The sequence below is a fragment of the Gadus morhua genome, chromosome 23 (assembly GCF_902167405.1).
Source record: "Gadus morhua chromosome 23, gadMor3.0, whole genome shotgun sequence".
Taxonomy (NCBI): domain Eukaryota; kingdom Metazoa; phylum Chordata; class Actinopteri; order Gadiformes; family Gadidae; genus Gadus; species Gadus morhua.
Window position 1 is genome coordinate 18,667,727 of NC_044070.1, and position 26,419 is coordinate 18,694,145.

General features: G+C 42.5%; 2 protein-coding genes across 2 annotated transcripts in view; both read left to right on the plus strand.

The window, feature by feature from the left end:
- Positions 1-1,718: 1,718 nt before the first annotated feature.
- The window catches only part of LOC115537680 (uncharacterized), a 52,035-nt gene continuing 27,334 nt past the window's right edge, over positions 1,719-26,419 (plus strand). The window contains exons 1-2 of the mRNA XM_030349725.1: positions 1,719-2,756; positions 18,464-18,533. Of these exons, the coding sequence (XP_030205585.1) occupies positions 2,748-2,756; positions 18,464-18,533 (79 nt within the window). The 5' untranslated portion in view covers positions 1,719-2,747. The remainder of the gene's footprint in view (positions 2,757-18,463; positions 18,534-26,419) is intronic.
- On the plus strand, positions 11,549-14,781 carry LOC115537204 (B-cell receptor CD22-like). The gene is made up of 5 exons (XM_030348932.1): positions 11,549-12,278; positions 12,412-12,672; positions 12,810-12,879; positions 12,994-13,027; positions 14,398-14,781. Exons 1-5 carry the CDS (start codon positions 11,879-11,881, stop codon positions 14,437-14,439), a joined length of 807 nt encoding a protein of 268 aa, XP_030204792.1. The 5' UTR covers positions 11,549-11,878; the 3' UTR covers positions 14,440-14,781.

Here is a 26,419-nt window from a genome sequence, read left to right on the forward strand (position 1 = left end):
ATCCCCGCCAGAGATGAGCCCGGTGAGCGTGGTGTCATCCGCGAACTTCAGGAGCTTGAGAACCCCAGCTTCACACGCTGCTTCCTGTCGGACAGGAAGTCTGTGATCCACCTGCATGTGGAATCGGGCACGTGGAGCTGGGAGAGCTGGTCCTGAAGCAGAGCTGGGAGGATAGTATTAAAGGCAGAGCTGAAGTCCACAAACAGGATTCTGGCATATGTTCCTGGGGAGTCCAGATGCTGGAGGGTGTGGATCGGTTATGGCTTTCAGGTGGGGCAGCACAAGGCGCTCAAATGACTTCATGACCACAGAGGTCAGGGCGACGGGTCTGTAGTCATTGAGTCCTGTGGTCCTTGGTTTTTTGGGGACGGGGATGATGGTGGAGGCTTTGAAGCAGGCTGGCACGTGACTGGTCTCCAGCGAGGAGTTGAAGATGTCCGTGAACACTGGAGACAGCTGGTCAGCGCAGTGCTTCAGGGTGGATGGAGAGACAGTCTGGGCCGGCTGCTTTGCGGGGGTTCTGACTCTTAAAGAGCCTGTGGACGTCCCACTCCTGCAGGCAGAGAGTCGTCACTGTGGTGTGGGAGGTGGGGGACACAGAGGTATGAAGGTGTGGAGGTCCTGTAGAGCTGGTGGTGGGGGAGTCAGTGGGATGAGGCTGGAAGAAAGGTGTCGTGGGGGATGGTGTCAGGTCTGTCCCTTTGTCTATCAAAGCGACAGTAGAACGCATTTAGCTCATTTGCAAGGCACAGGTTGTTGATGTAGCGAGGGGGGGTTGGTTTGTAGTTGGTGATCTGCTTGAGCCCCTTCCAAACAGATCTAGTCTTTGGCTTAGAACTGATGTTGGAGCTTCTCAGAGTACTGACGTTTAGCTTCACGGACCGCCTTGCTAAACGTGTACTTCAACTCTATAAACCTTTCTCTGTTCCAACTCCTAAACGCCTCCTCCTTTTGCAGCCGTAGCTTCCTGAGTTTGGCTGTGCACACGGGTTTGTCGTTATAACTCACCCTGGTGCGTGATGGAATACAACAGTCTTCACAGAAGCTGATGTGTAACGTCACAGCCTCTGTGTACTCGTCCAGACAGTTGGTGGCAGACCTGAACACATCCCAGTCGGTGCAGTCCAAACACGCCTGAAGGTTCTCCACCGCTTCACAGGTCCACTGCCTGGATGTCCTCACAACAGGTGTACATAGCTTGAGTTTCTGCCTGTATGTGGGGATCAGGTGGACCATGACGTGGTCAGAGAGGTCCAGTGCAGCGCGGGGGCGGTATCGATCCACACAGCCACGTCTCCGTGAAACACAAAACAGAAGATGAAGAAAAGTCTCTGTTTTTCCCCCATCAGTAGCTGCAGTTCATCCATTTTATTGCACAGTTAGCGCACGTTGGAAAGAAATAATCCAGGTAACGGCGTACGATGTCCGCGCTGACGGAGACGCACGAGCAGTCCAGCTCGTTTCCCTCGCCTCCTGCGCTTCACTGCGTGGATAAGAATGTCCAATAATCCAATGTAAGGGAGCAGAAAAGTTGGGAATAAATCCTCTGGAGTTGTTCCTCTAATGTCCAAAAGCTCTTGACTGGTGTAAGAGCACCGGGTGTTAAGAGCCGTCCGTGGCGCCATGGTTACCGTAACCGTTAACCGTTAAGCAAGTGCTGCGGACAAGAGCACCGGGTGTTGCATAAAACTGAATTAACAAACAAAACAATACAAAACAATGCGCACCGAAACACAGAGTCTGCCGTCCGTGGCGCCATGGTTACCAGGAAACGTCCATCATCGTCCATTTGCTAAATTCTGAAACAGTTTATTCCAAATAGGCCTACTATCAAACAGCGCTGAAGTGTACATTACTTCCCTCAACACATTAATTCTATATTTGTTTGTCTGTCTACAGATTTTACTGGAGACGGTAGGGAATTATTTTTGTTGCCTGTGCTTAAAAAAACAACAACTCACTTTAGCAACACTCCTCTGCTGAGGTCGGTCTGTCTGTCCAGCTCTCTCAACATCCCAATGTCCCACAACATGGTCAACCGACGCTGCTCCAATCTCATCCCATACTTTTGGTTCTCTTCTCCTATGTCCACGTCCTCCTCCAGGTCTATCTCTTCCTCTCCCTACCCTAAGCTATAATCAATGTATTTGTTTTACATAGCAGACGTTCGATCCTCATTTTAAAACGCAAGACACCCTTTGGTGAAATCTTTTTCTTACTTCTCCTCTCTCCCTTCAGTCAGTAAATATGCTCACTAAATACAACACAGGCCTTATCATCTATGTGAATTTATTGTTTTTAACACATCTCAGATCGTACTGTGAATACAAATTAATTTGGTGACTAAATATTCTTTATTTTTATATCTGCATTCATATGACTGCAATCAAACATTTGCAAAATATGTGGTTGAGAAGATAAATTACCACAATGCTGTAAATCCAATTTCCTGCTTTCCGCAAGCCATGTTCTCTTATGTTTTTCAGTTCAAAGTAAATCTTTTTTTGGTGCAGTTTAGTCTCCTCTCTCAAGGAGAATATTAAACACAATTAGAATTACCAATAACTGACATCAAGGTCGATTAGCCGTGCATGGATCATAAAAGGAGTGGTCACAGAGGGACAATCACTATAAGTGGAAGTTTCTGAACTTCTGTATTTAAGTACACCTTTGTCTAAGAACTCATTAGTGCAACACTGTTCTTCATTTAGAACAAACCCTGCTTGTTGGCTGTGGAAAACCACCTAATGCTCTCGGTAAGGAATTAAAACATTATCAATATATATTGTTTTTTTAAAGGCCTTGAATAAACTGTTTAATGCATTTACTTGTTACTCGTGTTGTTCCATGGAGCCTACTGTATTTCCATATTGGTTATTTGTTGTATTTGTAAGGAAGATGTAGGAACTTTAACTAAGGCCACGTTAAAAACTAAAACGAATGTGGATTAACTCTAACCTTCTTTGAATTCATGCTGCAGGCGATGAGGTTCACAAGATGCATCACGATGATCCAGCTGGAAATGCTGCTGAATGTCATCTTTGTTTCGGGTGAGTGGTGTTCATTTGTTTTATTGTGAATATTTAGTTCCAAGTACTGAATATGTTTAGGTGTTGGCACGCCAACAGACCTGTTTACAGGACCTAGATTGAGTCATTAAATTTACAACAATTGGACTATAGGCTAATCTGCATGTAATCGATCTCTGAAATGAAGCCTGTATCCATGTTCAGAATGTGATGCCGGTCTAGCAGAGGTGTGGCCAGGCTGTTAGAGGAGGATGTGGTGGGACAGGAAGGATGCATGTCATTGGCCAATTTGTGTAAGAAATGCTTGCATTGCAGGTGGTGTGGGATCCTGTCCTGAAGTTTTTCATGCATCTTTGCCAAACAAGATGGAGGCATTGAGAGACACTTGTTTGCAAATTCCATGTTCATTTGATTCCGTACCATCAAATAGAATAGATAAAAGCCAACCCATATTGGGTGCATGGATAAAATCGAACCCCTATTATGGGGGTCATCCAGAAAATGTGGTTTTCCACAGCAACAATCAAGATAATAAGTATCCAATTAGTATCATTGGGAATATGAGAGAATACAACTGCACAACTGTTTTTACAAACATGAAATCAAGTTATGCTGACGTGTATTACTTCAAAGTGGAAAGCACCGGTTTCAATGCAACTGACGTCTGCAGTCCTCTTACAATCACAGTTAAAGGTAGGGGACCCCATTTGGTTTGGGGGTCTCTTTTTTGATTACTCAGTATTATAATTATTTGTAGCCTATTTCAATATGATTATGATCATTGCTGATCTTCGGCTACTTCCTGAGGTAGATATTCTTGTTCTCTGTGTCTAGAATTAAAGTATCGATACCACAGCATAGTATTTTCATTTTAAATAATGTTTTTACAACGTTTTATGACATGAGTCATATTGCAATAAAGCTTATTATGGACCATATGCTGAGACACACTTTTTGTTTCCCTAATACAATCTTTAATGTGTTAATGATGATTATTCTCCCCTCTTGAATACACTGGTCAACACTGAATATGCTGCATTCATTCATGTGGATATTAAAGCTACATCTCAGCCTAATGCAAATGTTTCTTGAAAACAACCACGTAGATTCAGCCCCAGCACCCTCCATACAGACCCTCCCGGAGGGACCACGAACGGAGGGGAGCAGGGTAACGTTCACCTGCAGGGCCATCGCACCCTGTCCCACCCAGCCGCCTCTCCTGAGCTGGAACCAGTCAGGAGGCCCTGAGGGCCGGCCGGAACCGCACGGAGACCAAGAGCCTAACGTCAGGACCCGGCGGCTGATTATCACTCTGTCGGACCGACATGACGGGGTACGCCTCACCTGTCTGGCGGAGTATCCGGTAAACGACCCAGCAGGCGGGCCCAGCATCAGAACAGCAGAGAGCGTCGTGACGCTCAACGTTTCCTGTGAGTGACCAGCAGACGGTCCGATCAGTGAGCCGGGACGGCTGAGAAGCAGAAAGAGTTTACATACTGCATTCAAGTCCGTCAACAGCGGAACCATAGCTTGAAATGTAAGACTTAACTTGTGTTCCTGTAGATTCCCCGAAGGATACCCAGGCCTCCGTCAGCCCCCCCACGGTGTCGCTGGGCAGTGTGGTCAACCTGACGTGCACCAGCAGAGCCAACCCCCCCGTTCTCCGGTTCACCTGGTTCAGGAGCAGTGCGGAGGGACCCCTGAACGTGTCAGATGGATCTTTGTACAGCTTCAATGTGTCCAGCTACAGAGGAATCTACTACTGCGTGGCCACGAATCCCTTGGGAAACCAACCATCAGAAGAGATTAAGCTAACTGTCAGCGGTGAAAGCGATGGTAAATCAACTTCTACACATAGACCCTATAATAAAACCTTGCCATAACATATATCCCAAATATATCCCTACAATCTCTAAATGGATATGACAATGCCCCACTGATCTTCCATGATTTGTCTCCTACAGGATTGAATGTCCCTCTGATAGTGAGATTCTTAATCGGTACCGTCTTCTTTATTGGTCTGGTCATCTCTGTCCTGTAAGTAAAACACACACACAATTTAGTTTGAACAATGAAGAGGCAAGATGAACCTTTCCAGTATGTGTGCTGGGTCCGTCTCCGTTCTAACCCATGATCCCACCTCATGTTTTTAGGTGGTTACTGAAGAAGCCTTCAACTCGGCAACAGGTAGGAACCACACTGTGGTGGACAGTGGCGGTTCTACGTCCAGTTACGCCCCGGGCAAGACTATCTTCAAGCGGAGGGGGGGGGGGGGGGGGGGGGGGGGGGGGAGGGGGGGTAGGTATCGTGAACCTACGGGCTTCAGTGGGGGTTTCATTCCGTCTGCTTTCATTCCGTCTGCGCACGGCACCTTCTCAACGAGCAGGAGCGCCAATTCGCCAATTCCCCACAGTGATATGATAGATAATAGAAAACCGCTTCGCAGCCCAGATTATTATTTATTTATTTACTTGGTCGTTCCGCCCCCCACGTGGCTTGAAAAAGTGCCGCCCCGGGCCACCGCCCGGGTGGCCCTTGTCTAAAACCGCCACTGGTGGTGGACAGCGTACTCGCATCCTACACTTGAACGTAGAAATGGTTTACCCTTAGAAGGTAAAGTAAAAAAGTTTACTGAATTGATTAAAAAAACCGACTTCAACGTGGCAATGACCTCATTAACATTTTTGTAGGAGCCAGTCATTTATGTAGGCTACATCCTCTTATTTTAGGAATCCTCAAAAGTATTCCTCGTAAAACTATTTGATAGGACTTCTTGCATGCATGACTGAAATTCTATCTTTTTGCTACAATTGAGCAAATATTCAAATTAAAAAAAAAAATTATGGAAATTAATCAAGCAAAGAACGGAAAAAAAATGCTAATAAACTATACTATGAATAAAGGTCATTTTGATTATAAATGTAAGCAGACTGATAGCTGCTCTTTCATCATGCCTTCCAAGCCGTTGTTTGCCGATTCAACATTTGAAATAACTGCTGGAGTGTGTGTGCACCCCGCCGTGCAAAGCGATTTTTTTAGTTCAACAAACCCCAGATTCTTGGGGTCCCAATCATGTGATTATGCATAAGCTCTTAATTGTTTGGCCCAGGATTGATGAAAATAAGGTGATCAGCATAAAGCCGGATCACCTGGTATATAAGATACATTTGCTCTCCGTTCAGATGAATTGGACTGCAGTCATGTGAAAGTAGCCCTGGGATATTGGCATAATCAGACGGGCCGCGTTTCTGCTCTTTAGAATATCTCATCTCATACAGAAGCAGTCAACCACAACACATATTCTCACAGAGCCAACTATGGGAAAGACAACTATGCTATACTTAGCCTTCATGTGAACATATTTTAGTTATTCCAATAATTCAACGATATCTTAGCTCTCCCAAAATAAACATAACGTTCTCAGCTACCTCAATAAACACATATTGTTCAAATGTTTTCTTAGTAGGTTGGCCATTATTCTATTGGAACCACTTGTTCACTCTTCTTTCAGTTCATGTATTCATGTATTAATGCTTTTCCACAGAATCCAATATGCAAGGCGTCAGACAAGAAGGTGGAAGAGTAGATCCACTGCGTAGAGATCAACTTTGCCAAGCGTGGTGCCGTGCAGAACCCAGGTCTGCAGTGTAAAAAAGAAACATAAAAAAAACGGAAAGATGTCTGGCAGCAAAGTCTTCAGACGGATAGTGTCAAATTACAGTGAATAAGAAGAGTACCACACTTAATGTACTGTAAAATACAGAGCAGGTTTAACAATCAAATTTAAATAAATAACAGTTTTTTATTTATCAACATATTCATGTTGATAAATGGTCACTATTCAAACTGATGTTAAGTGGAAAAACATGTATCATGAAAAAATGTATTACTACTGCAATCTTCAATAATTATTTTTTTCACGTAAAATAACTTATTAATGATGATATAAAACGCAATAAAAACGTCCGAAAAGTGTTCACAGCCATAAAATTGTTTTTTTTTACTAAAGAAATAATTCAATATTTTGAACCCTGGGCCCAAATGAGGAGATGATTTCAGTCAGGATTGCTAAAAGAAGAAACCAGAACTTCTCTAGCTCTCTGTTCCGCCCGTCCGGTAACACCGGGCAGCCCCTCCTCTTCTACTGCATGGACATACCTGTACCATTCGAAACAATGATAAACATTCAAAACATGACACTCACAGTATTATCATACTAAGTACGTCATCTTGAAAGGTAAAAAAACAAGCTTTGCCAATTAATATGTGCCATTTCGAAAGGAAGTATTTTTCATTGAGAAAGGTCAAGATGCCCAAGAATTCAATGTACAACATAACTTACTTTTGAAAGCAAAACTTAAAACACTGAATCAACATTTACATTCTAGGGGTTTACATCAATAAACAGCACCAGAAATACCACATATTATGTGATAGATAAACCAGTTAGTAATGGAAAAGCATTGCAGTATTTTGCTCACTTCACAGGCCATGCTTTCAATGAATAAAATACAAAATTACACTGGGTTTATCCTTTAAATCAATATTAACTCTTGGTAGACCTTTGCATTGTACTGTCCATGTGGTAAGTCCAAAATATTGATCTTCATCAGCAGATGCTCCTGTGCTCTATAAGTAGGGTAAGGTTAAATCAGCTCTTTGCCTGTTTGTTTATGTGTATTTTTTGCAATTCAAAGAATGTGTATTGGGGGGCTGTAGTCTGTTCCACACTTGTGAAGCACAGAAGCAGCTGATCAAGAGCAATATGTAGCAATATGTAATGGCCACTAAACTCTATGACCAAACAATAAACAAAGTTCACTATCTTCAAGGGAAGTGGCCCGGTTAATAAACCAACAGTATGAGGCTGTGCCCAGCAACGAGTGCAGGTCGCAGATAAAAAGCCTGAAAACACGGTTATTAAGATGTGATCAGTTGTTGATTACAATTCTGAATGTAAAATGTATTCATGGAGTTGAGAAAATTCTGTTCAAGGCCAGAATGCAGATCTTTCTATCGACTGGTACAGCGCCCCCCTATCGACTGGTACAGCGCCCCCCTATCGACTGGTACAGCGCCCCCTATCGACTGGTACAGCGCCCCCTATCGACTGGTACAGCGCCCCCTATCGACTGGTACAGCCCCCCCTATCGACTGGTACAGCGCCCCCTATCGACTGGTACAGCGCCCCCTATCGACTGGTACAGCGCCTCCTATCGACTGGTACAGCGCACCCTATCGACTGGTACAGCGCACCCTATCGACTGGTACAGCGCCTCCTATCGACTGGTACAGCGCACCCTATCGACTGGTACAGCGCCCCCTATCGACTGGTACAGCGCCTCCTATCGACTGGTACAGAGCCCCCCCTATCGACTGGTACAGCGCCCCCTATCGACTGGTACAGCGCCCCCTATCGACTGGTACAGCGCCCCTATCGACTGGTACAGCGCCCCTATCGACTGGTACAGCGCCCCCTGTCGACTTGTACAGTGCCTCCTATCGACTGGAAGAGCGCCCCCTATTGACTGGCCGTAGAAACAGCAGCAAATCACGTGTGTCAAACTTCTGCCAAACAAAACAAAATGTATGGCACTCCTTTTATTCACAGTGGCAAACGCAACATTTTAACATACCTAGTTTAAAATGTGTTACGATAACATCTCTACCGGTAAATGTGCATTTAATCTTCATGTATATGATGTTTAGATTGCGTGTTCATGCAACTTGAAGTTGTCATGGTGATCCATGTTGACGCAGCTCCTATTTTGTGTGAATCAATGTCTTTCTGAGCAGTTGTGTTCAGGGTTATTTTATGTAACTGACAATGTTATTTAAAAGGAATGGATATCATTTATTCTTCATTGGGAAAGATGAGGACGACGTCAATGCAATGAATGAAGTGAAAGGAAGACTTAAAACATTGTCAAAGGCTTCAAAGCGCATCACCATGGGTTTCATAGACATGCAATAAGTGAAGCGGACACAACATTCAAGGGGTACAGATGACATGGGAGTGAGATGGAGACTAATATGAATCAGGGCATTAAGGTTTACTAAAAGTAGTAGATAATCTACTATAAATCAAGCCCTACAGGAAGTGATGTAATGAGGTGACCTGGGGTCTATTTAATATGAAAGAGGGCATATTGGGGACATATGTATTCTATATCGCAAAACATCATCAAAATTCACCATTGAAACATCTTGGAATTAAAAGATATTGCAATGAATACATGAAGTAATTGGAAAGAGATTGGAACTGGGCAATCAGACCTATGAACCAGGGGGTGCCCTGGGGTCACCCTGGGAAAATCTCATGTCCCTGCAATAAAAAACATGATGTGAATGTAATCTTAAATTATGGTCCATTACCTTTCATTTTACAGACTAATTTACAAATGTTGATGCCTGCACGTATCTTTACATCAACAAAATCCACACGGTCCAAGAAAAAAAGAAGGAACATTTAATGTAAAATAACTTATTATTATTATTTCCTCATATTGTTCCCAAGGGGAGGAGCAGACCTCAGAGTACGTTAAGATCACTGCTCAACAGGCTAATAACACACAGATCAGGGCTGAACTGGAGAAACACTGAATATCATAATTTGTAACAAGATCGATTTTGCATCCACTCATGTCAGCATAATAATACTCTGTTTTAGCATCTATGACTCACTACAGCCAACCAGTAGCAGGACTCAGTACAGCAGGACTCAGTACAGCAGGACACACTACAGCAGGACTCTACAGGAGGACTCAGTACAGCAGGACTCAGTACAGCAGGACTCACGACAGCAGGACTCACGACAGCCAACCAGCAGCAGGACTCACTACAGCAGGACTCCCCACAGGACTCACTACAGCAGGACTCACTACAGCAGGTCTCACTACATTAAGACTCGCTACACCAGGAGGACTCCCTCCAGCCAAGCAGTAGTAGAGCTTGAAAAAGCTTCACCATAGGAATTGACTGATTTTTAGAGTTAAACAAAACTATGGTTCTGGTTTTGTTTGTCGTATGTCAGTTAAAAAGAACTTGGAATAAGTTATAATCAATGTACATTTTTTACATAGTAGGCTTTCTATACTCGTTTTAAAACACAAAACTCTTTGTTGAAGCTTTTTCCAGCTTATCCTTTGTCCAAACAGACAGTAACTATGCTCACTTAATACAACACAAGCCTTTTCATTTTGTGAATCGATCGGTTTTAACCCATCTCAGATTGTAGTGTGAATACAAATTCATTTGGTGACAAAATATTGATTATTTTTATATTTACATCCAGAGGACTGCCACCACACATTTGCTTCATGTATGGTTGAGAGGAGGAAGTACTAAGGACAAGGTCCATCAAGGTTGATTAGCCTTGCATGGATCATAAAGAAGAGAGTCACAGAGGGACAATCGCTAAAGGTGGAAGTATCCTATCTTCTGTATTTAGGTACACCCATGTCTAACAACGCATTGGTGCAACACTGTTCTCCTTTGAGAACAAACTCTGCCTGTTGGCTTTGAAAAACCATCTACGGCTCTCGGTAAGGAATTAATACATTAAATACATAATTTTTCAAAAGGCCTTGAATAAACTGTTTAAGGCGGGATCTTTTTATTTTTTTTGTTCCATGTAGCCTACTGTATTTTAATAGTTGCTATTTGTTGTAATTGTTCAAAAGGGAAGATGTAGGTACCTTAACCAAGTCCACATTAAAAACCAAGACAATTGTCCCTTAACTCTAACCTTCTTTGAATTCATGATGCAGGAGATGAGGTTCACAAGATGCATCACGATGATCAAGTTGGAGATGCTACTGAATGTCATCTTTGTTTCGGGTGAGTGGTGTTCATTTCTTTTATTGTGAATATTTAGTACCAAGTACTGAATATGTTTAGGTATTGACATGCCAACAGACCCGTCCTACAAGACACAGAATCTATAATTAGTTTTACACCTAATTGGACTATCGGCTAATCTGCATGTAATCGATCTCTGAAATGAAGCCGGTATCCATGTTCAGAATGTGATGCCGGTCTAGTAGAGGTGTGGCCAGGCTGTTAGAGGAGGATGTGGTGGGACAGGAAGGATGCATGTCATTGGCCAATTTGTGTAAAAAATGCTTGCATTGCAGGTGGTGTGGGATCCTGTCCTACAGTTTTTCATGCATCTATGCCAAACAAGATGGAGGCATTGAGGGACACTTGTTTGCAAATTCCATGTTCATTTGATTCAGTACCATCAAATAAAATAGATAAAAGCCAACCCATATTGGGTGCATGGATAAAATCGAACCCCTATTATGGGGGTCATCCAGAAAATGTGGTTTTCCACAGCGACAATCAAGATAATAAGTATCCAATTAGTATCATTGGGACTATGAGAGAATACAACTGCACAACTGTTTTTACAAACATGAAATCAAGTTATGCTGACGTGTATTACTTCAGAGTGGAAAGCACCAGTTTCAGCGCAACTGACGTCTGCAGTCCTCTTACCATCACAGTTAAAGGTAGGAGAACCCATTTGGTTTGGGGGTCTATTTTTTGATTACTCAGTATTATAATTATTTGTAGCCTATTTAAATATGATTATGATCATTGCTGATCTTCGGCTACTTCCTGAGGTAGATATTCTTGTTCTCTTTGTCTAGAATTAAAGTATCGATACCACAGGATAGTATTTTCATTTTAAATAATGTTTTTACAACGTTTTATGACAGAGTCATATTGCAATAAAGCTTATTATGGACCATGTGCTGAGACAGACTTTTTGTTTCCCTAATACAATCTTTAATGTGTTAATGATGATTATTCTCCCGTCTTGAATATACTGGTCAACACTGAAGATGCTGCATTCATTCATGTGGATATTAAACCTACATTTCAGCCTAATGCAAATGTTTCTTGAAAACAACCACGTAGATTCAGCCCCAGCACCCTCCATACAGACCCTCCAGGAGGGACCACTAACGGAGGGGAGCAGGGTAACGTTCACCTGCAGGGCCATCGCACCCTGTCCCACCCAGCCGCCTCACCTGAGCTGGAGCCAGTCAGGAGGCCCTGAGGGCCGGCTGGAACCGCACGGAGACCAAGAGCCTAACGTCAGGACCCGGCAGCTGAATATCACTCTGTCGGACCGACATGACGGGGTACGCCTCACTTGTCTGGCAGAGTATCCCGTGAACGACCCATCAGGCGGGCCCAGCATCAGAACAGCAGAGAGCGTCGTGACGCTCAACGTTTCCTGTGAGTGACCAGCAGACGGTCCAATCAGTGAGCCGGGGCGGCTGAGAAGCAGAAAGAGTTTACATACTGCATTCAAATCCGTCAATAGCGGAACCATAGTTTGAAATTGAAGACTTATCTTGTGTTCCTGTAGATTCCCCGAAGGATACCCAGGCCTCCGTCAGCCCCCCCACGGTGTCGCTGGGCAGTGTGGTCAACCTGACGTGCACCAGCAGAGCCAACCCCCCCGTTCTCCGGTTCACCTGGTTCAGGAGCAGTGCGGAGGGACCCCTGAACGTGTCAGATGGATCTCTGTACAGCTTCAATGTGTCCAGCTACAGAGGAATCTACTACTGCGTGGCCACGAGTCCCTTGGGAAACCAAACATCAGAAGAGATTAAGCTAACTGTTATCGGTAAATCAACTTCTTCCCATAGACCCTTTAATAAAAACCTAACTAGGCCAATAACACATATCCCAAATATATCCCTCTACAATCTCTAAATGGATATGACAATGCCCCAGTGATCTTCCATGATTTGTCTCCTCCAGGACTGAATGTTCCTCTGATAGTGAGGTTCTTTGGTACCTTCTTCTTTATTGGTCTGGTCATCTCTGTCCTGTAAGTAAAACACACACAATTTAGTTTGAACAATGAAGAGGCAAGATGAACCTTTCCAGTATGTGTGCTGGGTCCGTCTCCGTTCTAACCCATGATCCCACCTCATGTTTTTAGGTGGTTACTGAAGAAGCCTTCAACTCGGCAACAGGTAGGAACCACACTGTGGTGGACAGTGGCGGTTCTACGTCCAGTTACGCCCCGGGCAAGACTATCTTCAAGCGGAGGGGGGGGGGGGGGGGGGGGAGGGGGGGGGTAGGTATCGTGAACCTACTGGCTTCAGTGGGGGTTTCATTCCGTCTGCTTTCATTCCGTCTGCTTTCATTCCGTCTGCGCACGGCACCTTCTCAACGAGCAGGAGCGCCAATTCGCCAATTCCCCACAGTGATATGATAGATAATAGAAAACCGCTTCGCAGCCCAGATTATTATTTATTTATTTACTTGGTCGTTCCGCCCCCCACGTGGCTTGAAAAAGTGCCGCCCCGGGCCACCACCTGGGTGGCCCGTGTCTAAAACCGCCACTGGTGGTGGACAGCGTACTCGCATCCTGCACTTGAACGTAGAAATGGTTTACCCTTAGAAGGTAAAGTAAAAAAGTTTACTGAATTGATTAAAAAAACCGACTTCAACGTGGCAATGACCTCATTAACATTTTTGTAGGAGCCAGTCATTTCTGTAGGCTACATCCTCTTATTTTAGGAATCCTCAAAAGTATTCCTCGTAAAACTATTTGATAGGACTTCTTGCATGCATGACTGAAATTCTATCTTTTTGCTACAATTGAGCAAATATTCAAATTAAATTTTTTTTTTATGGAAATTAATCAAGCAAAGAACGGAAAAAAAATGCTAATAAACTATACTATGAATAAAGGTCATTTTGATTATAAATGTAAGCAGACTGATAGCTGCTCTTTCATCATGCCTTCCAAGCCGTTGTTTCCCAATTCAACATTTGAAATAACTGCTGGAGTGTGTGTGCACCCCGCCGTGCAAAGCGATTTTTTTAGTTCAACAAACCCCAGATTCTTGGGGTCCCAATCATGTGATTATGCATAAGCTCTTAATTGTTTGGCCCAGGATTGATGAAAATAAGGTGATCAGAATAAAGCCGGATCACCTGGTATATAAGATACATTTGCTCTCCGTTCAGATGAATTGGACTGCAGTCATGTGAAAGTAGCCCTGGGATATTGGCATAATCAGACGGGCCGCGTTTCTGCTCTTTAGAATATCTCATCTCATACAGAAGCAGTCAACCACAACACATATTCTCACAGAGCCAACTATGGGAAAGACAACTATGCTATACTTAGCCTTCATGTGAACATATTTTAGTTATTCCAATAATTCAACGATATCTTAGCTCTCCCAAAATAAACATAACGTTCTCAGCTACCTCAATAAACACATATTGTTCAAATGTTTTCTTAGTAGGTTGGCCATTATTCTATTGGAACCACTTGTTCACTCTTCTTTCAGTTCATGTATTCATGTAGCCTATTAATGCTTTTCCACAGAATCCAATATGCAAGGCGTCAGACAAGAAGGTGGAAGAGTAGATCCACTGCGTAGAGTTCAACTTTGCCAAGTGAGGTGCTGTGCAAAACCCAGGTCTGCAGTGTAAAAAATAACCGTAAAAAAACTGAATATGTCTGGCAGCAAATTCTTCAGACGGATAGTGTCAAATTACAGTGAATAAGAAGAGTACCAAATGTAACAAACTGTAAAATACAGAGCAGGTTTAACTGTCAAATTTAAATAAATAACAGTATATTCATGTTGATAAATGGTCACTATTCAAACTGATATGATACGTGGAAAAACTTGTATTATGTAAAAAATGTATTACTGCTGCATTCTTCTATTATTATTATTTTTTTCATGTAAAATAACTAATAAATGATGACATAAATCGCAATAAAAACGTCTGAAAAGTGTTCACAGCCATAATATTGTTTTTTTACTAATTAAAGAAATAGTTCAATATTTTGAACTCTGGGCCCAAATGACGAGTGTTTTCAGTCAGGATTGCTAAAAGAAGAAACCAGAACTTCTCTAGCTCTCTGTTCCGCCCGTCCGGTAACACTGGGAAGCCCCCTCCTCTTCTACTGCATGGACATACCTGTACCATTCGAAACAATGAGAAACATTCAAAACATGACACTCACAGTATTATCATACTAAGTACGTCATCTTGAAAGGTAAAAAAACAAGCTTTGCCAATTAATATGTGCCATTCGTAAAGGAAGTATTTTTAATTGAGAAAGGTCAAGATGCTCAAGAATTCAAGGTACAATATAAGTTACTTTTGAAAGCCAAACTCTGAATCTACATTTACATTCTAGGGGTTTACATCAATAAACAGCACCAGAAATACCTCATATTATGTGATAGATAAACCAGTTAGTAATGGAAAAGCATTGCAGTATTTTGCTCACTTCACAGGCCATGTTTTCAATGAATAAAATACAAAATTACACTGGGTCTATCCTTCAAATTGATATTAACTCTTGGTAGACCTTTGCATTGTATTGTCCATGTGGTAAGTCCAAAATATTGATCTTCTTCAGCAGAAGCTCCTGTGCTCCATAAGTAGGGTAAGGTTAAATCAGCTCTTTGCCTGTTTGTTTATGTTTATTTTTTGCAATTCAAAGAATGTGTATTGGGAGGCTGTAGTCTGTTCCACACTTGTGAAGCACAGAAGCAGCTGATCAAGAGCAATATGGAGCAATATGTCATGGCCACTAAAATCTAATAAACAATAAACAAAGTTCAATATCTTCAAGGGAAGTGGCCCGCTTAATAAACCAACAGTATGAGGCTGTGCCAAGCAACGAGTGCAGGTCGCAGATAAAAAGCCTGAAAAAAAGGTTACGAAGATGTGATCAGTTGGTGAATACAACTCTGAATGTAAAATGTATTCATGGAGTTGAGAATATTCTGTTCAAGGACAGAATGAAGTTCTTTCTTTGAATAGGTACAGCGCCCCCTATAGACTGGTACAGCGCCCCCTATCGACTGGTACAGCGCCCCCCTATCGACTGGTACAGCGCCCCCTATCGACTGGTACAGCGCCCCCCTATCGACTGGTACAGCGCCCCCTATCGACTGGTACAGCGCCCCCTATCGACTGGTACAGCGCCCCCTATCGACTGGTACAGCGCCCCCCTATCGACTGGTACAGCGCCCCCCTATCGACTGGTACAGGCCCCCCTATCGACTGGTACAGCCCCCCCTATCGACTGGTACAGTGCCCCCTATCGACTGGTACAGCGCCCCCTGTCGACTTGTATAGTGTCTCCTATCAACTGGAAGAGCGCCCCCTGTTGACTGGCCGTAGAAACAGCAGCACATCACGTGTGTCAATCTTCTGCCCACCAAAACAAAATGGAAGACACTCCTTTTATTCACAGTGGCAAACGCAACATTTTAAGATACCTAGTTTAAAATGTGTTACGATAACATCTCTACCGGTAAATGTGCATTTAATCTTCATGTATATGATGTTTAGATTGTGTGTTCATGCAACTTGAAGTTGTCATGGTGATCCATGTTGACGCGGCTCCTATTTTGTGTGAATCAATGTCTTTCTGAGCAGTTGTGTTAAGGGTTATTTTATGGAACTGACAATGTTATTTAAAAGGAATGGATGTCATTTATTCTTCATTGGGAAAGATGAGGACGACGTCAATGCAATGAATGAAGTGAAAGGAAGACTTAAATCATTGTCAAAGGCTTCAAAGCGCATCACCATGGGTTTCATAGACATCCAATAAGTGAAGCGGACACAACATTCAAGGGGTACAGATGACGTGGGAGGGAGATAGACTAATATGAATCAGGGCATTAAGGTTTACTAAAAGTAGTAGATAATCTACTATAAATCAAGCCCTACAGGAAGTGATGTAATGAGGTGACCTGGGGGCTATTTAATATGAAAGAGGGCATATTGGGGACATGTGTATTCAATATCGCAAAACATCATAAAAATTCACCATTGGAACATCTTGGAATTAAAAGATATTGCAATGAATACATGAAGTAATTGGAAAGAGATTGGAACTGGGCAATCAGACCTATGAACCAGGGGGTGCCCTGGGGTCACTCTGTGAAAATCTCATGTCTCTGCATTAAAAAACATGATGTGAATGTAATCTTAAATTATGGTCCATTACCTTTCATTTTACAGACAAATTTACAAATGTTGATGCCTGCACGTATCTTTACATCAACAAAATCCACACGGTCCAAGAAAAAAAGAAGGAACATTTAATGTAAAATAACTTATTATTATTATTTCCTCATATTGTTCCCAAGGGGAGGAGCAGACCTCTGAGTATGTTAAGATCACTGCTCAACAGGCTAATAACACACAGATCAGGGCTGAACTGGAGAAACACTGAATATCATAATTTGTAACAAGATCGATTTTGCATCCACTCATGTCAGCAAAATAACACTCTGTTTAAGCATCTATGACTCACTACAGCCAACCAGTAGCAGGACTCAGTACAGCAGGACTCAGTACAGCAGGACACACTACAGCAGGACTCTACAGGAGGACTCAGTACAGCAGGACTCAGTACAGCAGGACTCACTCAAGCAGGACTCACGACAGCAGGACTCACGACAGCCAACCAGCAGCAGGACTCACTACAGCAGGACTCCCCACAGGACTCACTACAGCAGGACTCCCTACAGCAGGTCTCACTACATTAAGACTCGCTACACCAGGAGGACTCCCTCCAGCCAAGCAGTAGTAGAGCTTGAAAAAGCTTCACCATAGGAATTGACTGACTTTTAGAGTTAAACAAAACTATGGTTCTGGTTTTGTTTGTCGTATGTCAGTTAAAAAGAACTTGGAATAAGTTATAATCAATGTACATTTTTTACATAGTAGGCTTTCTATACTCGTTTTAAAACACAAAACTCTTTGTTGAAGCTTTTTCCAGCTTATCCTTTGTCCAAACAGACAGTAACTATGCTCACTTAATACAACACAAGCCTTTTCATTTTGTGAATCGATCGGTTTTAACCCATCTCAGATTGTAGTGTGAATACAAATTCATTTGGTGACAAAATATTGATTATTTTTATATTTACATCCAGAGGACTGCCGCCACACATTTGCTTCATGTATGGTTGAGGGGAGGAAGTACTAGGATCAAGGTCCATCAAGGTTGATTAGCCTTGCATGGATCATAAAGAAGATAGTCACAGAGCGACAATCGCTAAAGGAGGAAGTATCCTAACTTCTGTATTTAGGTACACCCATGTCTAACAACGCATTGGTGCAACACTGTTCTCCTTTCAGAACAGACTCTGCCTGTTGGCTGTGAAAAACCATCTACGGCTCTCGGTAAGGAATTAATACATTATATACATTATTTTTTATAAGGCCTTGAATAAACTGTTTAAGGCATGATGTTTTTAGTTTTTTGTTCCATGTAGCCTACTGTATTTTAATAGTTGTTATTTGTTGTGATTGTTCAACAACGAAGATGTAGGTACCTTAACCAAGTCCACATTAAAAACTAAGACAATTGTCCCTTAACTCTAACCTTCTTTGAATTCATGATGCAGGAGATGAGGTTCACAAGATGCATCACGATGATCCAGTTGGAAATGCTGCTGAATGTCATCTTTGTTTCAGGTGAGAGGTGTTCATTTGTTTTAGAACTAAACTTGAATATTTAGTTCCAAGTAATGAATATGCTTAGGTATTGACACGCCAACAGACCCGTCCTACAAGACACAGAATCTATAATTAGTTTTACACCTAATTGGACTATCGGCTAATCTGCATGTAATCGATGAATCGTAAATGAAGCCGGTGTCCATGCTCAGAATGTGATGCCGGTCTAGTAGAGGTGTGGCCAGGCTGTTAGAGGAGGATGTGGTGGGACAGGAAGGATGCATGTCATTGGCCAATTGTGTAAAAAATGCTTGCATTGCAGGTGGTGTGGGATCCTGTCATTCAGCCCTTCATGCATCTATGCCAAACAAGATGGAGGCATTGAGGGACACTTGTTTGCAAATTCCATGTTCATTTGATTCAGTACCATCAAATAGAATAGATAAAAGCCAACCCATATTGGGTGCATGGATAAAATCGAACCCCTATCATGGGGGTCATCCAGAAAATGTGGTTTTCCACAGCAACATACAAGATAATAAATATCCAATTGGTATCATTGGGAATATGAGAGAATACAACTGCACAACTGTTTTTACAAACATGAAATCAAGTTATGCTGACGTATATTACTTCAGAGTGGAAAGCACCAGTTTCAAGGCAACTGACGTCTGCAGTCCTCTAACAATCACAGTTAAAGGTAGGAGAACCCATTTGGTTTGGGGGTCTCTTTTTTGATTACTCATTCGTATTATAATTATTTGTAGCCTATTTCAATATGATTATGATCATTGCTGATCTTCGGCTACTTCCTGAGGTAGATATTCTCGTTCTCTTTGTCTAGAATTAAAGTATCGATACCAAAGCATAGTATCTTCATTTTAAATAATGTTTTTACAACGTTTTATGACAGTCATATTGTAATAAAGCTTATTATGGACCATGTGCTGAGACACACTTTTTGTTTCCCTAATACAATCTTTAATGTGTTAATGATGATTATTCTCCCCTCTTTAATACATGGTCAACACTGAACATGCTGCATTCATTCATGTGGATATTAAACCTACATTTCAGCCTAATGCAAATGTTTCTTGAAAACAACTACGTAGATTCAGCCCCAGCACCCTCCATACAGACCCTCCAGGAGGGACCACTAACGGAGGGGAGCAGGGTAACGTTCACCTGCAGGGCCATCGCACCCTGTCCCACCCAGCCTCCTGAGCTGGGCTGGAACCAGTCAGGAGGCCCTGAGGGCCGGCCGGAACCGCACGGAGACCAAGAGCCTAACGTCAGGACCCGGCGGCTGAATATCACTCTGTCGGACCGACATGACGGGGTACGCCTCACCTGTCTGGCGGAGTATCCGGTGAACGACCCAGCAGGCGGGCCCAGCATCAGAACAGCAGAGAGCGTTGTGACGCTCAACGTTTCCTGTGAGTGACCAGCAGACGGTCCAATCAGTGAGCCGGGACGGCTGAGAAGCGCAAAGCGTTTACATACTGCATTCAAATACGTCGATAGCGGAACCTTAGTTTGAAATTGAAGACTTATCTTGTGTTCCTGTAGATTCCCCGAAGGATACCCAGGCCTCCGTCAGCCCCCCCACGGTGTCGCTGGGCAGTGTGGTCAACCTGACTTGCACCAGCAGAGCCAACCCCCCCGTTCTCCGGTTCACCTGGTTCAGGACCAGTGCGGAGGGACCCCTGAACGTGTCAGATGGATCTTTGTACAGCTTCAATGTGTCCAGCTGCAGAGGAATCTACTACTGTGTGGCCACGAATCCCTTGGGAAACCAAACATCAAAAGAGATTATGCTAACTATCAGCTGTGAAAGCGTCGGTATATCAACTTCTACCCATAGACCCTATAATAAAAACCTTACTATATACATATCCCAAACATATCCCTACAATCTGGATATGACAATGCCCCAGTGATCTACAATGTTTTATCTCCTACAGAGTTGAATGTCCTTCTGATAATTGGTGGATTCTTTGGTACCGTCTTCTTTATTGGTCTGATCATCGGTGTCCTGTAAGTAAAACACACAGTAACATACAGCTTTATCTTTAGATATAGATCTATATCCGTTCTAACCTGTGATCCCACCTCATGTTTTTAGGTGGTTACAGAAGAAAATTTCAACACAGCAACAGGTAGGAACCACACCGTACTCGCATCCTGCACTAGAAATGGTTTACCCTAAGAAGGCAAGCAAACAAGTTTACTGAATTTCCAAATGGTACCAAACGACTTCAATGTGGACGATGAACTCGTTAACATTTTTGTAGGTTGCAGTCATTTCTGTACATTGTCTTATTTAAGGCATTGTTAAGATTATTTGCGAAAAACGAAAGAATAAGCTTACTCGCAGTAATTTGTTTTTGCTGCAATAAAGAAAGGATTCTAATTGACTAAACGTATCCAATTGTCTACAGGGGAATTACTCAAGCAAAAATCTAATCATAGCCCTTCGAAAATAAACATGATACAATTATACTCCGCTATAGCAATAAATACATAGGTGGTACGGTAGAGTAGTACTATGTATTTCTTAGGCTCAATTTAGACGAGACGATGTGGACACAAATCGCCAAAGTGGTGTTGCGTTCTCACTTTTTATTCCGCGTTTAGACGAGCGTCTTTTGGGGGAAATCTGTGTGCATATACGATGACGCAAAAGTGTGTGAAATTGTTGTTGTTTGCCTGTATTGCACATGGATGTGACGTATAAACGAGAGGCACGTCTGATCAAATAATTTGTCGTTTTCACCCGCATGCGTCGTCGTGTTAACAGGGCCTCCTAGTTTACACACTAGGAGGAGCCGTCTTAAACAAGGTAGCTCTCAACAAACAAAATAAATCAAATAAATGTTTTGCCATGGTGCCCAAAAATGGCAGAACCAAAGAAACACAGAATAGCAAGTGAGTGCAGGGGGGAAATGTGCAATGGGAGAAGTGCAATGAAACTGTTGCAGTGATGAAAGACTATAATGTACGGCAACACATGAAACCATCAGACCTACACTGGTGCCGAGCAAGAACAAAAAGTTAAAGGTCCCATGGCATGAAAATTTCACTTTATGAGGTTTTCTAACATTAATATGAGTTCCCCTAGCCTGCCTATGGTCCTCAAGGACTAGAAATGGCGTTAGGTGTAAAATGAGAGGTATCCTGCTCTGCCTTTGAAAAAACAAAGCTCAGACGCGCCGAGTGTGTCGGTGTGTGTGTGTGTGTTGTTATTTGAATAACCGTTCGGCTGGGGTTGGGTTCTCTGACGTCTCTGGTATTTCCTTAACGAGACTCGTAGTGGGGGTTATCTCAGCCATGATTGAGAAGGAATTTGGGCAGCGGGGCTTCAATCGCTGTCAACAATCCCTTTCTCCTCCATGTCGCAGTTCAGTCTATTTCAGATTGATGTGAAAGTGGAGGTTTATCTCAACCATGCAGAAGAAGTGCAATTAGAACTTATCGAAAGGCAGTGCAGTGTTTCCCGCAGACAGAAAGCAATGTGTGGTGCGTGAGACGGAGTGGGACCCTTTTTCAGCCCGCTGGTTTTCCTTTGATAGGCGCGTTGAGAGGAGGAGCGGGCGAATGTGCTGTTTGTAAGCGTACCCGCGCTCCACTGGCATGAATGTGCGCTTGTCTCTGTGTGTGCGTGTTCCTGTGTGTATGCGTGTGTGAACGAGAATATCGGGGAGAAAGAGTGCTATTAGGAGATGAATGAACGGAACGATTTAAAAATTGCAAAAAAAAAGAAGCGGTATCAATTTGTGACGCTCGGTGTTGATTCTGTAGCGCTGCACCACATGTTGGTCTATGTATGGGAAACACTGCAGTGTGATGATTCTCTGAAGAATCAACATCAGCTTCTCTCCCTAACTGACTTCTGGCGAAGCTTGGAAAAGGCCAAGTTTCCTCTGATGAGAATCCACACAAAAAGAATGATGAGTCTGTTCAATAAGCCATTGTTCAGTAACTTATTCGCATAACAAGCTTGAAATATACCAATACCTTTTTCCCCTTTATACAGGGCTGTATAAAGGGGAAACCCATGAACAGAAGGCTATTATATAAGCTGAGTTTTTTCTTTAAGCATTTTCAATGATCAAGCATAACTTCATTCGAATGATTTCGCTAACTTTGATACACTAGAAGAGAGGCGATATTTATATCTTACCTCTGGTGAGTGTCCCTGCCCTTCTTATATTTTTCTGTTTGTGGGATTCAGTGGAAAAATCTTGAACATCCCTAACCCTGTTTTATGGGAACCACTTGTTGACTCTTCTTTCAAGTCATGTAGGCCTATTCATGTATCAATGCTCTTCCACAGAATCCAATATTCGAGGCGTCAGACAAGCAGGTGGAAGAGGAGATCCACTACGGAGAGATTGACTTTGCCAAGCGAGGTGCTGTGCAGAACCCGGTGTTCCCCCAGGGGGAGGAGCAGACCTCAGAGTACGTTGAGATCACTGCTCAACAGGCTAAGAACTCACAGATCAGGGCTGAACTGGAGAGGAGCTGAATTGTTTGGACTGGGATCTCTTTAGTATCCACTCATGTATTGTCAGTGTAAACATATCGTGCTTCAGCATCCATGGCACCCTTTATGCTTTTTGGTCTCCAAGGCACCCAATAACCAAAACAAAAGTTTGTACGACTCCCTGCTTGGTTCTGTTTATGAAATCAACAGCACAACGAATGTTAGGAAGGATCGCTATTATAAAATGCTGCAAAGACTCAGCAGGCTGCATTTCATTACATTTTAAGGGACACCTCAAGATAAAATACTGCAACAGGAATACATATGCAATGCTTTGTATGAAGCTGGTAAACTATGTAAATGTGTCATTAATACAATTAAAATAAAATCAGCCAATCTAACCCTTTTCCGAAAATTCCCTCCTCTATAAAGTGGACAATAATGAAAAGCAAATGCAAACCTGTTTGTATTTAAATGTGTTAAAAGTGGACAAAATTCTAATGTGAATAAGTGGTCGGGAGAATCTCCTCCCATTGGAGAGCAGGTATGTCACAAGGGACGAGGATGTGATGTGAAGGGTGTCACCGAGTTTGATGTTCAGCCATTTACCCATGGGTGGAGTTTCTCCCACCCACTCATTTGCATTTTAATATTGTCTCCTTTGAAGCGTGCCATAGTTGGAAAATGCAAACGCAAATTGATTTAATTTTTATTTGGATATTGTCTACGGAAGCCGAGAACGGCCATCGATTATTTTATTTTTTTATGCACTGTTATCTCGTGATAACGACTTATTATCTCGTTATCTCGATATAACAAAGATCGTTTTCTCGTGATAACGAGATATTTTTTCCCCTTCGTTTTCTCGTGATAACGAGATAGGACTCGAGGACTAATCTGAAAGCCATCTCTTACAGAAAGGCACAATGCAATTTCTGCCTGTGTTAGACCTTGGTTGAAGTAGGTCCTGATGCGTTGATCAATAATGTGATCTGCCATTTTCACCTCCCTGGGACACACCTGGATCAGACAGTGGAAGCTCTCGTAGGCTGAAATCAGCACGATCACATTAACCAGCGCCAAAAGTCTGTCTGTTATATCGAGATAACGAGATAATTAATTTGTTATCACGAGAAAACGACCTTTGTTATATCGAGAAAACGAGATAATTATTTTGTTATCACGAGAAAACGACCTTTGTTATATCGAGAAAACGAGATAATTTATTCGTTATCACGAGAAAACGACCTTTGTTATATCGAGAAAACGAGATAATAAGTCGTTATCACGAGATAACAGTGCATAAAAAAATATATAATCGATGGCCGTTCTCGGCTTCCGTAATTGTCCACATTTAAGCAGACATGTTTTAAAATGCAAAGAGATAGCATTTTAATTGTATTTTTGACTCAAATAATGTGTGTATATTATGAAAAATAAAAAGCATTAGTGCTATTGCATTTTTATCTTCAACATTACGTTTTCATTTGATTAGAGTCCTTAAAATGCCTCCATAATCCACAGCCCTTAAGAGTATGGTGGGGAGGATTGGAGTGAGTGTGGATGCTGATGGGACTTGTTCTGGACCAGAGCAGATTAGTGGAAATCTAGATGGTCCCAGATGACGATGTATCTCCTCTGCTCTGCAGACATTTGACATTCAAAATATCTGTGATGTTTCTCCCTCTGACCTTCTCAGATTAAACCCTTCATCTATGAAGATAGATTGATGCAAGATTTCATCATCATCCATTGGCTAAATTCGGAAAAAGTTTATTCCAATATAGGCCTACTATCAAACAGCGCTGAAGTGTACATTAGTTCCCTCCACAGATTCATTCTGTATTTGCTGTCTTGTCTACAGATTTTACTGGAGACCGTCGGCCAATCAGATTGCGGTTATGCAAATACACTCCACACGTCTACTGGATGCATTTTGCAATAACAAACAGGAAGAAAGCGGAAAAATCCGGACGTTATATTTTTTTAAAGAAATGGGGAATGATAGGATTGTTCGTAGTCACCTGTTGTTTTGTATTTCACACATCGGCTTTGTAGCGGGAAGCGTTTAGATTTGCTGCAGTATACGTCTACAAAGTCCAGCCCCCTATACATCGGACACGCCCTCGTTCATCCGTCGACGGACGCTTGTAGTGTGAACAAGGCGTAACAACATAATTTCCAGAATCAGTTTTCCTTGCACCTTACAAATAAAACACCAAAATAAAAATTGAAAAAGGTTTGGAAGTTTATTTGCAACACTATTTACATGGTTAGTAGCAGTGTTGGGCAAGTTGCTTAAAATAAGTGATTAGCTATAGTTACTAGTTACAAAGTATACTACTCAGTTATCTGACTCCGAAACTACAGAAACCCCTCGAGCCATCGAAGTTTTCCCTCGGGATACAGTTTGCCGCCCGTTCAATCTTATTTGAGGACTACTAACCTTGGTTCTATGTATATCCTTACTGTCAGGATCCATTTTGTACCCACCACAAAAAAAAAGTTGAGTTGAATTACTATGGATTATTACACGGGTCTTCTCAATGACGTGGAACGCTCCCATGGAGCCCATGGATATTCACATGCATGGGCTCTTCACAACTCCCGGCGCTGAATTATATTAGATATTTCCCTATTGCTAAGTATAATTTTTACCTCTAATGATGTCTTTGGTAACACTCCGCAAGTAGTCCGGTAACTTGTCAACCCCAGCGTCTTCGGTTGCTAAGCAACGTCAACGTCTTTGGCCAACTATTTCTCTGCTGACCAACACTACGAATGCTGGAAACAAATACATTGTAAAAAGACACACCATGTGAAGTTATTTTTTCTTTTTGGCAAGTAGCCGTGTAATAAGCGGGATAATGTATAGAATGTCGCCGGTCATTGTCAAAAATAAGCCCCTTCAGGGCGAAGCAAGACACCTTCGCTGCCTGTCGGTGTTCGCCCTGTCGGGGCTTATTTTCCCGATAATGACCGCCGTTCTATACATTATCACTTACTTATTACACGGCTCTTCTCAGTGCTGTAGACTGCTCCATTTACTTGCATGGGCCTTCCCAACGTTCAGCTGTCAATTATTTTTGTTTATTACACGGCTCTTCTCAATGCGGTGGAATGCTCACGTCCAGCATATTTAACCGCTATCAAGGAGTAGATTTTAGTCCTCTCATTCACGTCATCTGTATCACTCCGCCGGTAACTTATCTATAACTTATTAACTATTTCTCTATCGATCAATGCTACGAAAGATAACAAATACATTGGAAAAAGACACTGTGTGAAGTAATTTTTTCGTTTTGGCAAGTAGTCTGTCACAATGTCTGACTTTTGTCATAGACCACTAGATGTCGCCAATTCTGACTTTCTGTTCTCTGTGTTTTTCTGTCTAATTATGTCTTTAGTTGTTTTTGGA